This window comes from Thermobia domestica, chromosome 13, assembly GCF_964235325.1.
Source record: "Thermobia domestica chromosome 13, izTheDome1.hap1.1, whole genome shotgun sequence".
NCBI lineage: Eukaryota > Metazoa > Arthropoda > Insecta > Zygentoma > Lepismatidae > Thermobia > Thermobia domestica.
In genome coordinates this window covers 50,730,106-50,749,627 of record NC_137466.1, presented here as the reverse complement: position 1 = coordinate 50,749,627, position 19,522 = coordinate 50,730,106, and the positions used below count along the sequence as shown (strand labels likewise).

Below are 19,522 nucleotides of genomic sequence, written 5' to 3'. Positions count from 1 at the left end.
TTGTCCTCTGTCCTTCCCGTCTTCTTCAGAAGAAGTTTAAAATGCTTTACTTTTGTATTCTCATCTTTATTTATTAGAATACGCATTTAAAAGAGAACCATTTATACATTCTCAGTAAAAATAGTATATATATATAACTTCATAAGAAAAGTAGACAAGTGAACAAACTTTGGGAGGTGACCCCTTATACCAAATTAAAGGGACAATTCTAATAAACATGAGCGATTTTATTTATATTAGAGTTTTAGGGTGACAAAAATGAGATTTATTTTATTTTTTTAAAATTTTATTTATTTTTTATAGATGACATTACTTAAAAAATATGGGACTTATCCAAAGCAATTTAATATATTATATGAAAGTTCTGGGTGAACTAATTAAAATATCCCACATTTTAAGAGCTAATAAAGCAAAAAAAAAGTATTGCAGATAGAAACTGTTTTATTAAAAAATATTGAAAACAGTTGGTAATTACTTTGTTCTGTTGTATGTTGAAATGACACAACAATCGACAATACAATTATTATGAATAATACCCAGTAAAACCTATCACTTTTTAATCGGCTGTGGCGCTGTCAGTGGAGGAGCGAGGGGTCATCGCTTCCGCTGTCTACTCTCCTGACGTTTTCAGTCGTCATTTTGGCTTGGTCAGCTCATCGCATGTACATAGTCGAAATGTTTTTCAAAAGAAGCAGTTCTGTGATTACGGTGCAAAAAGCTTTTCGCTTGAAGATTGCTACTCCATGTAATGAAAATGTTTCTGATCGGAAGACTACCTTGCAGAGGTCGATAGTTTCCCAACACAGGTTCAACGTTGGAAAAAAATATCATATTGGGGACCTAAAAGTGCTTGTACTCCTAAGAATATTGAGGATGTGAGACATCTAATTGGCAGTACCCAAAACGTTCAGCAAGAAAACGCTGCAGCTTCCTACTACTAGTAACGTAAGAATTTTAAAGAAGACTTGCGGTTTCACCCAAACGGTTTTCAAAACATTTTATATTTTTTAACAAACAACTTTCTATCTCCAATACTTTTATTAACTTTTAAAATGTAGGAGGTTCTATTGAGTCACCGCAACGGATTTTAAGTTAGAAGATTAAGATAAAAAACTACTGAAATATTTTCTGATACTCGGCATTAACTTTTAAAAAGCTCGTTTTGTCACGAACATTTGAACTTAAATTGTACGGTAATTTCCTTATAATGCAAGACGCCTTATCAATCAACTCAATAGGTACTCAACTTCTTGTTCCATATGCGCCAAGTGGACTTTGTCGTGGACTCCGAGTTTTCTCACTTTCTTCATTTATTCTCATCATCATCGTCTTCTTTAGCCTACACAGCATGACTTTCGATGGTAAATTTGGGAAATTTCATGTTCATTTTTAATATTCTGTACCCTGTTACAGTTAAGTTCAACGAACATATTAAATATAGAATTTTCGCTGACAGCTGTCATTATTGTCGAAGATAGCAAACAAACAAACAAAAGTTTCTTTGAAATAGGATGTATGGGAGTTCATTACATAGGAATTAAACAAAATTAAAATTATTCACACTTGTGAACAAAATCTTCTACGGAGTTTTAGTTCACTAGTATAGCTTTATTTCTTGTTAATGGAACCGATTCCCATACAACCTATCCTCAGTGAAACCTTTCCTTACCTGTCTTGAATAATGCTAATAGCTATCAGCATAAATTCGTCGTTTAACATGTTTGTTTGAACTTACTTTTTGAGTCTGTTGTACTGTGTTTGTTTACAATTTCTCCAGAATGTCTTCAGGTCTAATTACGAAACAAGGGAAACAATTCTTCGTAATATAGACTGGAAACTAGACGTTTACTGTCCCGTGTTTATTACAACTTATTTTTGTTTGATATAAAGAATTACCTCACCAAGTTGTGATCCTTTTTTCCCGTACACACGCTGCATATACGTATATATATTAACAAATTAATTATTTTATCTCATATAAAATGACTCAAGAAATTAAACAAATACATATAAAAAACTACATTTTTAAATAAAAAAGGGGGTAACACATAAAGCATTCAGTACTTCATTACATAATTTGCTCTCTTTACTTAGTTCACACGTAACAATTAGTTTCTAATACAGAAAACAGAAGGAAAAACTGAACATGGTTGTTACTGCGTTGCTTAATAATATAATGACTATTTAATAAACATAAAAGAGGCAATCCATACGAAGTGATCCAATGAGTGTATTTTATACTCTGTATAAACATTGGATTTTTATTATCCATGTCCCATCAGAAATATCATATTTCGAACTTTGCAAGAATTACAAAATTTCAGATTTTGAAAAATTATAAATATTATAGGAAGCCTTTATCAATGTTGTCACTGTAGAGTTAGTGCGGTATGATATGTACATAATTTTCAAAAAAATCAACTTTGATATTTCACCCCTTCATTATAATTAAGTTTCGGCTCTAAAAAGTAGAACTTGTTCACTTTCAATATTAAACTTAGGATTTAATTAAGGCTTTTCATGCTGAGAGACAAAATTACAGGAGAGGAAGTGCTAAAGAAAACTGTTTGTTGTAATGTTTTTGAATAATCAATTTCTAAGGTATACAAGTTTACAATATCATCTACAAAGTCACTAATTGGCAGGCGCCATTCAACAAATATGGCCATCCACTCACAAACGGGCTGGAATTGTAAATTTTGAATACAAGTTTTATGTTGTCGATGTATATGGCAATAGTATACAAAATTTTAAAAAATAAAAAACAGTCAAGCAACCAAAAAAAAAAAAGTTTGGATCACTTCATATAGATTTACCCACAAGGAACATAGAAAGTACTCCTTTAACGAGTACGTACATAAAATTGTTAATTTACCTATAACCAAAATAAACTTACAAACGTAATGGACATGCGTTGTTTAAATCTAACAAATATATATTAAAAAGTTAAAGCACCAATAATATAAAGGAAAAGTAGTATAAAACACATTCAAAATTATAGCGGTCCTCCTCCACATAATTAGTATTTTAAAAAATAGAGAATATAAGAATACGTTTTAGAAGCTTTCACAGGATCATAATTTACAGTGTTAAAGACGCTAAGAGAGAGAGAGAGAGAGAGAGAGAGAGAGAAAGTAATGATCATAATGTTACTTCTAAAAAGGAAAAAAAAAAAAAAAAAAAAATTGGAATATTATTCGCAGATTGTAGAGTGTGATAAAAACGTAGAATTATGTTGCATCCAAAGTAGATACTTAAGATATTTTAAAATGTTTAACTGACACTTTTGCATTTGGGCCACTTACGTAATTTATGTTTAGCATCACTGTAAATGCCTCATGGAATTACATGCACTGGCGTTATGTATCTCATTGTTGAAAGCTTTGAGAAAATTAAATTATATTTTTATATACCTTCATCATTATCTTATACAATGGATGCAGACTGCTGAGTCCTTAAAACAAAAAATAAAAATTACATATTGAAGTTATTTTATTGTATGTCATATATGACTTATTCAATTTAAAAAATCTCCATACCATTTCGTTTCCTGTAAGTTTTTTTTTTTTTTTTTTTTTTTTTTAAATAACTCACTTGCGTACCTTATAATACACGTATATTTAAGACTGTTATCCTTACAGGTAAATAAATACGAGAATATTTATATCAAAGAAAATTTCAAATTTATTCAGCTTGAATGCAAGTATAACTCATTCTATTACGCTAAAAGAGGTTTTGTTTTGTCTTACATTCGTAAATACATTTTATAATTTGTTCTAACACTAACAGAGTTCACCTATGGTCAGAAAACAATTATTAATGACACTGCTAGTGCCGAACAATGACTAAAACGAATTCTTTGATACTACGAGAGCCATTTGAAAAGTTCTCGGAATGTTCCATAGATGGGACGTTATTACATCATCTTCCATTATGATAACTGACGAAAGAGAAGCAGAAGTTATACGCAGTTTTTGTGCAATTGCAGTTGTTTTAGAGAACGGCGAATAAATAATTATATGAAAAATACTGGGGTGACTCGGGTCTTCATTTTCAACTGTTGACAAGTAGACGACCAAAATCAATCGTTATAGCAGACATTATTGAAAAAATAAATGACATGTTACTACACGGTCCTTGCTTAAAGGTAGGTGCCCTTGCAGAAATCCTAGGTATTTTATACAAATGAGCATTTTGGCAGAAGAATTCTGCATGAAGTAATTCTTTTGCAAGATCGGTGCCACAACTCCTCTCACCTGACCAAAAAAAGAAAAATAATGCAAATTTCTACGGACAATTTAGCCCATTTTAATGAAACTTCATCTGATTTTATGCGTCGATTCACACCCATCGGTGAAACATGGGTACACTGCCATTCCAGGTATGAAGCAGCTATCAAAATAATGGAAACATCTTGATTCTCTACATCCAAAGAAGGCCATGTGTGTTAAGTCTGCCGAAAAGATTACGGTTTAGGGAGTGCAAAAGGTATCTTTCTAACTATCTTCCACCTGGTAAATCCATCACCGCTCATTATTGTGCAAAACTTTTGGACTAACTATAGAACAAATAACAAATACAAAGAAGAAACTCATCTTGCATTTCGATAACGATGCTCCATACGGGTGTCGTTGCTGTGATGAAAATCAATGAACTGGGGTATTATTTGTGACCACATTCGCTAAATTTGGCTTCGTCCGATTTCTTCTTGAAACTGAAAAAACACTTTAGTGAATTTGAGTAACAGTATCATTGGATGATTATTTTACAGGCCTAGCGAAAACTAGTATCTGCGATGGAGGAAAGGCTTTTGAACACAGTTAATTCAAGTATTAGTGCTGAGAGAGAGAATGTTGAAAAACAGACACTACAATTTTCTAGAGACCATTCCGAGAAGTTTTTCAAATGATTCTTGTATTTGTGTGTATGAAAAATACTTCAAAACCCAAATTTTCAAATAACCATATTAATATGAAAGAAGTGGCCACTTTCTTACATAACTTATACTTATTTACTTTGTTCAACGTGGGATCAAACAAAGTAGAGGACTGAACATAAAACCAAGCGCATACATTTTAGACTAATTCCAGATTTTATTCAAACTCTATTTAGCTAGTACAGTCGTACAAATAAAAACGATAATTAAAAAAAATAAATAAATACAATAAAGACAAAAAAGCACGACATTTATGCTTTGAAGCCATAAGACTTTTTTTTTTAGGGGAAAATAATAAAAAGCATGACAAACATAGAACAATCTATAGATTTACATTATATTGCTGAATTTAACGTATTGCTTACTCTGATTGTTTCTGCTTGAAAACGTATTATGAGTACTGTTGTCTTTACTGATTATATTTTGAAAGGTAGGATGCAAATTGTCTTGGTGTTCCGAGTTATTTCCAAATACCTCCTCTGAGTTTTTTTTTTTTTTCTTTCTTTCTTTCTTTTACACTAATCTTTGATTAAGTAGCTTTTATTTTCCTTACAAGCTGCAAGGTTCCTAAGATCGGATAGATCTTAATTTAACGTGAATCCGAACAACTATGTTCCTATCAGAGACTAGATCCGGGATAACGTGCTAGTCATTCGGCTAGTCGAGAGCCCCACATTATATATACGCACTTGTATTTCATTATATGAAAGTTACTAAAGAAAAAGAAAAAGAAGTAGAAACGAAAGTCTTATGTATGTTTTACAACGAGCAATGTACAGTTTCATTCAAACTTTTATGGAAGACACTTCAACAGAAAATAAAGGAAATATAGACGTCGAAAACACAATTGTACAAAATATATGAAGTAACTAGTCTGACTAGTACGGAATCTGAAATTCATTGTAGATGTGTATAATTATGGAAGCTTATTTAACAAGTCAACCATAAATACTGAAGATGATGAAGGTACTACGTAAACAAAGTAACTAACATCTTCTGTCATTGATTATCTACATTAATTAACACTCGCTCAATCACAAAACTGATATAAAGGTTAGTTCTGTTGTGGTCTATATATATTTATTTTCACTTTGTTTTCTGTACTGTAAAGAACACTAGGAAACCACGCGTGCCATTTTACAATACGAAAAATTTTAGTATTTGTTTGGTATGGCTGAGAATTAACAAATAGCAAGCAAATACGCACAGCCTGCCTGCGAACAGGTTAGACTGCCTGCTAACCGACCACCACGGAACCGGGGCTTGCTCGGATAACGGAAAAGTCGCTTAAAATGAAAATCACCATTTCATAGCTTCTAAATTGTATAGTGTTTCTATAATGATTAAATTATAGTATTGTAAAAAAAAATATAGTATTGTAATTCAATAAATTTAACTTACCAAAACCAGAAGTTTTAACCACAAGTTGCTCCAGTGATATTCAGTTGAACGAAATATTGTATATTGATTAAAGCACACAGTACTCACAAACGTAATTTCATACTTCATTACAAATTTTACTAAATTTCATTACTTGCTTAGAAACATAAAACAATACATTTTATAAATAATTTTGTGCATTCACGAAATGCGAATTAAAAAGTTTAGTTCAGAATTATTAATAAATACACGAGAGAAGGTTACGCAGTATCACAGCCTTTTCATCAAACACCACCATTAAAATTAAAATATTTGCTTCTACTATTTACATTATTACACACACACAATTACCTGCTCAATACTCATACGACAATATTTTTACAATTATGTTAAAAACTAATTTTAAGCGAAATTTGAAAAAAAAAAAAAAAAAAAAAAAAAAAAATTCAAGCGTATAGATTTTATCTATACATTCGTATTGAAACTTCAACATTCACGCATAAATATACACAAAATATATTATCCATCTGTCTACATACTTTTAGCTATGCGAGACCGGCATTGATTTATAGAGTTCAATACCTGACCCATATTATATACAAAGAAATTCTACAAATTTCTTTAAAATACCATACAGAATGCTTTGAAGAAATGTTCTTACTTATATATGGATAATTCATTCGAATTCCATTCAGCAAGGGTAATAAAGTGAAAAAACATTCTGGAATCTATCTTGTCTTGAAAGGAAAAAAAAAAAAATAACTTGCATATCCCATTTCATGGAGTAGCACTTACCTAACCACGTCATGGTTACCTGTTACTTTGAGATCAGAGACAACGCAATTCTTACGCTCACTTCTGAGCTAATATTTCATTCGCATCAAGGATTTCTGATAGACTTTCACATCATTCTTATTTCGTATTAAAATTCAGTGATTTATATTAAGATATTTGAAACGGTAATAACAGCACAGAAAGGCATATATTTGCTTTGTCACATTTAAATTAAAGTTAATTTTAACATTTACACTGTAATACAAACAACAGCTTAGTTTACTAAGTTGTTAAAAACAAAAGTTATATAGCGATCACTTAAAACTGTATTCAAAAGCTCCAATTTCTTTTCTCTTTTTCTTCTTCGTTTTTCTTCAAAAAAATGTTAATAAATGGATGTTTTACGATAGTAACACAAATTCAATAATAGCTTTATCAATCTTCGATAATTTAAAAGAAACAAAAACCTTCAGAACATATTCTTTTACATAGATTGATATTAGTTTTAACACAGGCATATCCATTTTCTTTTTTAAAAGCAATATCTACTTGTTATATAATAATAGTGAAAAATTTCACGACTTAACCAGGATATGAATCCGGGTTTCCGACTTATCGAGGCGATGTGTCAACCACTGCGGTACCCAGTTCCCTATCTGTCACTCTTCTTACTGTACATTGTTCATTTACCATATTTGAAGTTAATGTTCAACCACATGAAGCCTAGTGACTAAGACATCAGCACGGTAAGCAGAAGACTCAGGGTTGAATGACTGTTTAGTCGTGCATTTTTTTCACTGTTTGCATATATCTGAATTCGCAGCTATAGAGGAATTGGTACCTTGCAAAATCGGATAATAAACGGTTCTTTCTATTTAATATATGTAAGTAAACTACTTGTTATGGTTTTATGCCTCATGTTATGCTCTATGAGATTATGGTTACTGGGTTCCTACCGGGATTATACCCTTTGAAGCAAACGTAATCTATGTATTGATGTATACATGCATTTCATTATTTGTACATTTATGCATGAAATGTCCGATTTAACTATCTCCAAGAACTGTTTCAATGGGTCTGCTATCAAGTTCACCAGAGAAATTATCAATAACATTACAGACGTTCATGATCTACAAATCGAACAACAGAATCCAAGAATGTTTCTCACAATTGATTTTTTTTAAAGAACATAGAAATAAAGATCTAAAATGTGTGGTTGAAATTTCTGCTTTCTGCTGCAAAATTATGTGTCCTGTATCTGCCTAGATAAGAGCAAAACTTGTGTGTGTGTGTGTATGCTACACATCAATAATTAAATTATTGTCTGATAGACATATTCGTTCTTGTAAATTGGAAACAACACCGTGAAGCTCAACCCCTACAAATTTATTAGTATATGGTATGAAATTGAATCATCTACAATACTTTTATAGTAAACAGGGATTCATATTTACTATTGCTATCTTCCAAATTACAATGTATTGCTTTATAGTACATTCAGAAAAATGTAGTACATTAAAATGTAAGAAAAATCTAAAAATATAGTACATTAAGAAAACACATTTGTTATCGTTCAGTGTACAATTACACAGTGTTATTCTTGAGATGACAAATGAGCAATATGTGTTTTAAGTTGAATTATTACTTACGTGAATGAGATATAAACATGGAAAATAAAAAGTAAATTTTCTTTTTAAATCTAAATTACCGTGGTTTGGTCCACTAAATACGATCAAATAGGTTCTGAACTGGAAGAATGGTTGATCATCCAAACTAATCGAAGAAAAGATTACAGAACTGCCTCATTGAAAGTTGATGAAAGCTTTCGAGAAAATCATTACGTTATTCGAGAGATTCTGTTCCATTCAGCGAAGATCATGGTTTGGTGCAGGTTTACTTGTCACTTTATTATATGTCAATATTTCTTTCACGAAGACTGATAGTTCATGTTTGCCCATAGCCACAAATATGAAAATATGCTACGAGAATTTGTTACTCCCTTTCTGCAGCAACGAAAACCACGTTAACCATCTTCATAGAAGATCGGTGGAATTTCACACACTGCATTCAATTCCAGAAATACTTCACAATAGACAGGATAATCATTTTCTTTTCTTTCTTTCTTTTTTTTTTTTTTTTTTTTCTCATCATGGCCATCCGATGAACCTTCATGTCATTTCTGGTTACGGGAGTGTCTCAAGAGTATGGTTTATTGAGGGTATGCTCTTGATCTGAACACCTTATGACACAATAACTTAGATATGCAAGTTGTTATCTTCGACAAACTTTGTTATGCAGTTTGGTGGAATATCAACGTAGAAGCAATATTGAATAGCATCCAACTCATGTTGAATATGTACACAAGCAGTAATTATAAGTTCCTTTTTATATTCCTCAAATTCATTACCTATACATATCTGTAGTAGAGCTCATATTAAAATGAGTGCCAGTAGCTGTACAGTTAACGGTCAGTATATATATGTGTATCTTGTGTCAGTGGAAAAAAAATCCACTTGATAAACAATATTACAGAAAGCAGTCGTAAGCGTGTAGCAGAGGGCGTAGTAAATAGAAAGTTCTTAATTCGCTCAAGCCAGTTGCTAAAATCCTAATGACAATGAAGTTCATTCCACATAGCGCTCTTCTCGATTCTCTAATGGAAAAAACACGAATGCGTTTGATATGTACTTTAACGGAGGTGCTTTACCGTGAAAGTGGCATGATTCCACTTCTTGAAATTACTGGTACAAGAAAAACCAATCAACTCACAAAGGATAGTAACATAGCGTACACAACAATCATATATGTTGCACAGAGAATTTTCCTAGTGACTGCAGAGATTCTGAAGCAGAACTTCGTTTATGATAGCTTGATACAAAAACAATTCTTATATGTGTAATTCAGTTGGTATTGATAATATAAGACCATCACTAGAGTAAGTGCAATGAATGAAAAGCATCCTATTTCATACTCTCATTTAACAAAATTAACAAAAGCTATCAGTAGTCCGATGATTATATATGCGAAAAAAAAAAAAAAAAAAAAGCGGTGGACACATCACAGTACAATAAAACGTCAATATTGGTACATTTTCAATCAAAATGTGAAAAGGAAAGGACAAAAATAAACAGTACAATGCAAAATAGTCAAGATAAAAACGCGACACTTTGTCAAATGATTCTTATTTTTCCCATGAAAGCGAAGGACTCACAAGGAAGCTAATGCTTAAGTTTTCAGCGCATCGATAGAGGAAACTTTCTGCTATTTCCATTCCGCCTGTTCGTCATACCATAGGAACGAACCATCAAAGTTTATTAACCAGAAACTGTAACACATTTTAACAGTACTAAATGAAACTGTTATTAGATAAAGTAATGTAATGTAATGTTGAAGTGTTGTTCTTTGCGAATATTTTATCATCATCATTCATTGAATGTTTGGCTTTAACACGCTTTAAACTCTTAGTATGGCTTGTTTTCCTATAGTAGAATTATTTTGTACCGAGAACAAGCCAATAACCTCGAAACCCGGTATTTCTGTAAATGCTATTGACATTTCTCTGACTAAAAAAAAACACACACACACATGTTGTTCATCTATGATAAAACTGTGTCATTTATATCTTTACATGGTAACTATATCTATTCTTAAGTCCAGTAAGAATTCTTTTCAGGTATCAAAGCTACTCACACATACCTAATGAAGATAGATATGAGCCAAGTATTCTATACAAATGTCAAGTCAATTACCGCAAAATGTAAGTGGGAATGAGAAGTTGATGACTCTATTTACATGATGCAGTGACAGACAAATCACTCAAAATATGAAAGGAGATATGCAATAAAAATTCTTCTAGGATACCGGAATGAAAGATAGGTATAATCTTTTCAATAGCTCTGTTTTTTTTTTTTCGAATGATTTTCTCTCATTGCATCATGCATATATCTTACACTTACTGAATGTTTCTTTTCAATTGTTTTACAGCTTGAGACTTCTAAGCTTCTAACAGATGTGACATAATCTTTGTTTTAGTACATTTGCATAATGCACACTTGATAAGTTACACTTCCCTGAGCTATCAAAATATGCAATTTTTAGGCATATTATTATGTTGGAAATTTCACAAAACAACAATTTCTACAAATACACTCTGAGAGGTACAGCATTTTATTTAGATGACACCTTCTGTCTTCAATTTCACTGCATAATTACGTAGGTTATCCATATATTCAGTCATTCCACCAGAGAGAGATGTGTCAACCAAGTACTGAGGCAGCCATCCTTTGAGATTGACGTTAAGAAGCCACTTAAAAATGCATTTCTTTGGATTATCCAGAATGGGTTGGATCACGTAACAACCTGGTCCGCTATCACCTCTGAAAGAATATGTGTATTAGTAAAATGCAGAACGAGGTTCCTACTTTTAATTTGACTGACTACGTAATCTTTAAAATTTAAAAAATTAAATATACAGTATATATATATATATATATATATATATATATATAATTGTATAAGATCCAGCATACGACCCATCACAATCATCTACGAGTAAAGTCTTAAACGCTGAAAAATTGTACCCCGATCCCTTATTTGATGCTCAACTGTACAGATTCCTCATGTTTTTTATTTTTGTTTTATTTAGCGCCTCTTTGTTTCTCTAGTACCATACAAGACTTCGGTGAATGTGATTTAAAATTGATTTCCGATACATATGCATTGAATTATTATTGCTTATCATCATTTTTTTTCTAACTCGCGATTCCCTTTGATCTTGTACGAATATCCAGGCAAGGTGCCGCTCAATTTGAAAAAACACTACTCAACTGTTTGAACTAGTGCCGGCATCGCCTTTTTTAAATGCTTTTATTATTACTTTTCCGTTTGTTTGTTAGAATCACATCTTGCAACTTAGATTCCAAGCACTAGTATACTAACTATATACATTCTGAAAGTTTCTATAAACACGTAAACCCGTTGATAATAGAATATTTTCCCATAATTTTCGCTATAGCTTATCGTTTTACTGGAAACTTAAATTATCCTGCTGCTTATACAACCCTCACAGAAATGTGGCTGGTTGCAGACGAACAGGCGTTCTGTTGACTTCATTCATATCAATAAATTTTAAGCCTTCACTCTTTTTATACCCTTTTGAAAACAAAGAAGAATTGAATGAACTGTTGTAAGTCTTGTAAAATGTTCTTATAATATGTAAGCTCACAAATTGAAATCATGTAGTATTTTCCATGTAGTATTTCCAAGTTAAAGATATTAAGGATTGCAGGACGAATTGGTTGCAGGATATTGAACAAAGACTAAAAAGTAAAAAAAAACTAATAATCGTAAAAGAATTCTAAAAACAATGCTTTTGGGTGAAAGCAAATAAGTGAGGACACTGAAGGGCAAAAACTATAATGTTTCCACCATAACATGCTATACATTTGTAGAAAGAGAATGAAGTGTAGTTACATGTTTTGCAGAATTTGTTATGAAATTGTTGTCTATTGTAAAGTAATCAGCTTCTTTGTAACAGGAAGTGCATTAATATGCTGTTGTGAAATGAAAAGCAAGTGCATCGTTTAGTTATTTTTCCACTGAGCATGTGTGCAATACTTTCACCATTCTTCATAGAAATGTCGTCTATGGCATGTTACCTTCCAGGCTAAAACAGACATTATCAGTTGTATGTGGGTAGGCATCGCTAGAAGCAGCAAAATCGAGAAGACCGTGGTGTTATGTTACGTACATCACGGAAAAGGGGGTTAAGCTTATCCTGTACAATGAAAAGCGAATGGACAACTGTCACTTTTAAATTATTCAAACAGATCATGCTTTCGAACAGTAGGAATTTACGGCAAAATTTTGTTTCGAACAGTACGAATTTACAGCAAACATTTGTGACATCTGTTTAACCAATAAAGTGCGTGACCAACGAACTGAATGTGTGACGTACGTCACGGCGAATAATAATACCTATTGAATATCAAGTATGATGTTACTATATGTAATGTAAGAAAATTAAAGCTTTGCAAATTCATATTGTTCCAGTCGCAAGAACTATGTGCTGAAAATAGGAAAAGTGCAGAACGTTTGAGTAATGTCGCGCCAGGACATAGTACTAGTCGTGCCTGAATCAAGTAGTATTGTTAGTGCATTTCGAAGACCAGCATATGGCAACACTGCATCGAATGCTGTGTGTTCATTAAGACCGTCTTAGCGTTGAGTTCAGTTGTAGTGTCTGTTGAAAGTGTGCCGTTGTCATTTTCTTTCTGCAACTTCTATACAGAAATATGGCGTCAGTTAGCCCCAGAAGTCGACAACGGAAATGACGAGAAAAGTTACGTGAAGAAGAAAAAGTAGCAATTCGTGAGAAAGAAAAGCGTAGAAGTAGCAGTATCGAAGACAATGTCAGCATCGAAGGCAAAAAAAAGTGCGTCGACAGTCGAAAATACGCATGCAAAAGGAGCCGGGGAAAAAATCTGCCCCATCTGGATCGAATGTGGGATATCAGAGTGCTGTATCGTTAGGAAAAGCAGTGCAAAGAGCGAAAAAACCTTCCCCAGTAGCCCTAGAAAACCCAGTGTGGTTAAAAAATTAGCAGAACAGTTTGCGTGACACAAAAGGAAAAACAGCAACGTAAAAGCACCATACTAACAAGTAACGCAAAAGCAGCAGTAATTAATTTCTACGAACGTGACGATATATCTCGAATACTGCCTGGGAAAAAGGATACTGTTTCCGTGTACCGCAACGATGGGAAGAAGGAAAAGGTGCAAAAGAGACTCATGATGTTTTATATCAGGGAGGCATATTAGCTCTTCATTGTTGAATTTGCAGAAATATACCCTATGAGTAGAGACACGATTTTTTGGTGACACGCGAAAACGCGAAATATGTCAGTTTTGTATGAAAATGTTGTGTACCTAAAATATATGTTTTTTTCACTATTTTGTTAGGCCATGTAACGCTCGCGATTAAAAGCGAAATTCTGTTGAATTAGCGAGATTTGCAACTCTCGATATTCCACGAAATTTACGCAAAAGTGGCAATTTTTTCGACGCTTTTACGATTTATTCATTACCATTATCTTTCTCTTCTGCATACTTGACCGTGAGTCCAACTGGTGAGATCTTTAAGACATTGACATCATTATTTCATCTTTACCCAGCTCAACTTGCAAAACCTGATGGTAAGTTTTCTAGCAATGTGATGAAAATTTCCATTTTTGAGAAAATAGACCACCATGAATTTTTGAAATTGTACATCCAGTTGCAAAATGAGCTCCAAACGGTATCTACTCGTAAAGTGGATAGTGTGGAAGGATTGTAGCGAGGTACGTTAGATGAGCATTCACAAATGGCTGGGAAGTGTCTCCAACTAACGTGCATATCAGTTTCGAATGTTGATGTGAAGAGGGCTCTCTCTTCTTACAATGACATACTTACCGACAAACAATAAATTTTTAACACCAGGAAACATTGAAAAATGCTTACGTGTTATTTGCATAAGTAAACCGTGAACACTGAAGTTATTTTTTTAAAAAATTAATGTTCTCTCTCTCTCTGTTTTTTCTCCTTTAAGTGATACTTTTATTCAATAAAATGCTTAGTGTTATTTCAAAAACACTCAAATATTGTTTAATATAGTCATGCATGAGCTCATGTCATGATTGATGAGTGAGAATTAAGGTGAAATAAAAGGTAATTAATTGAAATTGCAAAGGAAAATAGAGTTCTTACATTAAATTTTTATTCACCGACTTTATCCCGCTTTACGCATATTTTTATAACAAAATTACGAATTCTTATTTACTACAAAATCGTGTCTCTACCTAAGAGTGAAACTAGTTTCCGAAATCTTCGCCCCAAAGAATGCATTACTGTATCTAAACAGGATAACTTGTCTTGCTGTTGTCCATAGTATGAGAACATTCAAAAAATGATTGGTGCCAAAGTAAACTGGAATCAGCAACCAATCACAAATAACGTGCTTATTGAGGGAAGTGTTTGCGATCCAGAGAGTGAGATGTGTATGAAGAATAAGTGCATGACCTGAATGAACGTCAAAACATCCATCCAAGGACTGTTGTGTGAACCAGAAGATCCTGAGGAATTGATTGAAGATTATCAGTGGAAGAGAGGCAACCTAGAAACTGCTCATTGTGACTTTCAATCATATGTGACAGAAATGGAGAAACAGTTACTAATGTATCAGCGTCACACATACAAGACACAACCGGAAACTGAGCACCTTCAAAGAAGAAATGAAAATGGGGCTCCAGGTGGATGAAGTGGTTCTGCAGACAGACTTCGCGGAAAATTACACAATTAAGCATCAAAACGAAGTTGCGGCCACCCACTGGTCAAACGCAGCCGATCCTACTGTCACCATTTACACCGCAGTAGCATATTTCAACAATGAAGAGCGAAGTTATGGAGTGATATTTGACACGAAAAACCATGGTACTTTCGAAGTAGCCGTCTTCAATGATTTAATCATCAATAAGCTTTTGCTGGAAATGCCCATTTAAAAAAAAAAAAATCCACCTGTGGACAGACGGAGCGAGACGACATTTTAACAACTGGAAATCCATGGCCTATCTAACGCTGTTAAATGAAATTATACCAACAGACTGGAACTTTCACGAAAGCTATCACAGACAAGGGAAATATGATGAGTTGTGTAGTTGGAGCAAAAGGTGAAAAGAGCAGTTTGGTTCTGTGTTCTTCAAGGAAATACAATAGAAAAAAAAAAAAAAAAAGCTAGTGATTTCCAATCCGTCACTGTCAAAAATACCCATCCAATTGAGTGCCTTTTTATATCGTACCAAAACATAGCCAAATTACGATCTTCTGTTTGTTACACACGTGAATTTAGAGCAACAAAAGGAATCAAGTCCGCAAGATACATTGTTCTGCTGCAAGGTTTGTTGCTATGATATATGAGAACCCAAGTGCCGATCCTGAAAAACTCGTACCAATCACACATTGCAATTTAACTACCAGGTGAACAGTTGCTCAGCAGAAGTAGAAGTGATAGATATTCAGATCCGGATGAACCTGAGAAAAATACGAATTGTTTTCCTCTCAAAATGTTGACATCGAGATCGAAGTTATGTTGCAGTGACGTATGCAGTCGGGTGGAGACAAAGAACATATGTGGGATACGTAACAGTTGTCGAAAGTGATGGAATGTACTGAGTGAAATACATCCGTAAAAATGATCAGGGAAAAGACATTCTTTTTTTTTTTTTTTTTTTTTCATCCACATGTGTAGATGACTGATTCTGTGGAACGAAATCGCATCCAGAAAGTTCTACCAAAACTCCGTGAGAAACGAGGTCGCTTCACTTTTGACCACGACCACCTGAAAGACTTGAACATTACTTATTAAAATGCACACTGTACGTTTGTATGCACATTTTTCTATTTTTCATATTATGTTGAATTTTGTAATCTGCCCCTTACACACGACTATGCGTTATCATGAATAAATGACAATAACTTATATTGGTTTGCATTTCTCGTGTGGCTTTCCAATCGATCTCTGTTCGCGTTTTCTAAAGTACTTTTTTGCCTTTTTCTCAACGTTCCGATAAGCTTTGCGACTTTCAACTTTGAGTCTTCACTCTTCCACAACTGTTTTTCTAGTCAAAGTGCACGCTGTTATGTACGTTACGAAACATGTGCGTAAGTCACGCTAATTACAATTTTTTTAATAAGCTACTGGTGCATCAAAAACCTCGGTTCCTATGCAGAAATAACATAGCAGTAGTCACCTGGTGCATCAAAAACCTCGGTTCCTATGCAGAAATAACATAGCAGTAGTCACCTATACACGCAATCTTCTTCGAGAAGACACATGCAACAGCAGAGCAGAATTGGCCGTTTCCTTCTCGATGTCTGACTTTCAGGTCTATTTCATTATGGGTACGTCACAACGTTTTGCACATTCGTACAATTTTTATTGGTAATTGAATGATTGTGTATTTTATACCAACTTAATGCTGAATTTCCCAGCTTTTCAATAAGAAAACGAAGTAAAGCGATATCTTCATTATGAAGGCCGCTACATTCAAATGTTACATGCGTCACTTTGCTTTTACCCTCATATTAAAAAGGAGAAAGTAAAGAAATGTATTAAAGAGGACTTTCGTGGATAAAATGAAGAAACAGCCGAAAAGCTGAGTGCTCTTCCTAAGGGTTGAGAGCTCGTGCCCAACACTTATTTATTATTAGTCTTAGTCTTAGTTTTATTTTTATTCTACCAAAAATGTATTCTCTCTTTTTTAGTGCTTTATTGTTATGCTATTGGATATCACTTAATCTAAAACACATCTAATCTCTATAGCACTTCCAGGTTGCGCTTATACTTTAAAAAAATAATTACTTGTTCCTAATAACGTTCGAAATTCTAAGCAAAATACAATTCTGTAGCATAAATATAATGTTGTTAGTGGCAAGAACACGTGTGACTGGAATTAAATTTATATTACAGATACGTTAAATGACTATACAGAAATTACTACAATTTTACAACTGTACAACACTTCTAATGTTGATAAATGCGTATGGTGTAGTGCATTGAGAACCTTTGTGTCTGTTGGAGGACCGTCATGAACAAGGTACCGATTCACCAAATCTTCGATTGGACAACATGTCAGGCGATCGTGCAGGGCACGGGACCAACAGCTGTAAGTCTCGATCATGCGAACAAGATGTATTTTATTTCATTCCGTGGTATGATCATGTCGTGCGGTCGAGTGTCCATTCTTTCACACAAACACTATCGTCGTGGCGGGCCGTGGTGGCTCAGTGGTAGAGCGTTCACCTCTGGTGCTTGGGGTCCCGGGTTCAATCCCAGCCCTTGTCAAGTGAACTTTGTGGTGGACAAACACCGTGTGCGTGGATTTCCTCGGGGTTCTCCCGTTTCCTCCCACTTTCTTCATTCCACAATTTCATTCATTACTCATCATCACCGTCCCCTTTAGCCTCTCAGGCGTAACCTTGGGACGTAAAACTCAAAGATTTCATTTCATTTCATTTACTATCGTCGTGGCGGCATGCCCTGTACCCGCTTCAATTCTAACGTACGAGAAACCGCCTTCTCGTAGAATGAGGCCCCCGTCTATTCATATGAAACCTTTCGACGTCGATGAGACATAGCGATGATTGTCTACATGTTTCCTTTTCTCATGTCCATGTTCGACTACCTAAATTCTGCATCAATCGCTCTCTTGCAGTATTATTATGTGCGCAGAACCGAGGTTGCTGCTTGGCCCATGATGCTCAAAGCGTTATAATTGTATTGATTTTCAGGCCATACTTTTCCGTACAAATTCTGAGTTTGGACGCATTCCTTCTTGGCATTGCAATTTTTACATACAGCAGTGTATTATTCTTTATAGGAAATTGTCTCATGGCATGTATTTGTTATCCTAATAATAAAAGGAGAACGTTCCAGCTTGTATGTCACACTAATTGGTGTGAACGGTCCCGGATTCGGTTCCCGATGGGGACACTCGGTGAAAAGGTGCAAAAGCCTTTTCAAGCCAGCCGTCCTGAGTGAGGTTTTCCTGGATTTTGTTCATTCACACCAGGCAAATGCCGAGATGGTACCTAACATAAATAATCCAGGCCATTTCCTTCCCATTTCTTTCTTCCTTCCCCACTTCTACGGGTAGTGTGATCGCCGAGGGACGTCGTCCCTAATACGTGACGGGTTTTAAAGGCCATAGTTGCCGATTACGCCCAGAAATATAATTTCTAAACATGCTAATAACTGTCAATATCTGTTCTATCGCTTGCATGCTCGTGGTTCCTACTTAGTGATTTAAATCAATATAATGTTGTATATAACGAAATACTTGAATAACTGTATAAGTATAATATGGATTTTGGGGTGATTGCTGGGTGAGCTAAAGAAGTTAAATGTAAAGAATTAGAACTTTTAATTAAGCATGATTTCAGCCTATAATGTACAGCGGGCCTAAGGCTTGTGTGTAACAACTTGTACTCGTAAACGCTGATTATTTCTTCTCTCGGTAATTATATTTTCTCGTTAACATACACACTGTTTCAAAACTCTTGTCGCACTAAACATACCAATGCTAACAGATATTAGGCATTGCAAATAGGAAGTTATATGACACAACAGAAATAACGGAAATCCATTACATCAATTTCGTGATTACATACGTTACGACTTTCTAAGCAGTCCCTGCACGTGATTTTAAACTAATTAATGCAGTAGCAGGGTGTCTACTAAAATTCCAAAATGAAATTTCGTGACTTTTTCGTGACCTTTTCCTTCCTAAACCATAAAATTTAGTAACATTTTTAAGAGCGAATTTTGGTGCGAATTGGGCCGAATTTTCATGCATGCGATAGAAGCGTGCTTTGCTTGCGATTTGGTAGCGTCTAAAGCCGA

General features: G+C 34.1%; 1 protein-coding gene across 2 annotated transcripts in view; it reads right to left on the bottom strand.

Annotated features, from left to right (window-relative positions):
* Positions 1–1,013: 1,013 nt before the first annotated feature.
* Start1 (Steroidogenic acute regulatory protein-like) overlaps positions 1,014–19,522 on the bottom strand; it is a 251,063-nt gene continuing 232,554 nt past the window's right edge. For both annotated transcript variants that reach the window (XM_081735713.1, XM_081735712.1), the window contains exon 13: positions 1,014–11,466. In XM_081735713.1, the coding sequence (XP_081591839.1) occupies positions 11,262–11,466 (205 nt within the window). In that variant the 3' untranslated portion in view covers positions 1,014–11,261. The remainder of the gene's footprint in view (positions 11,467–19,522) is intronic.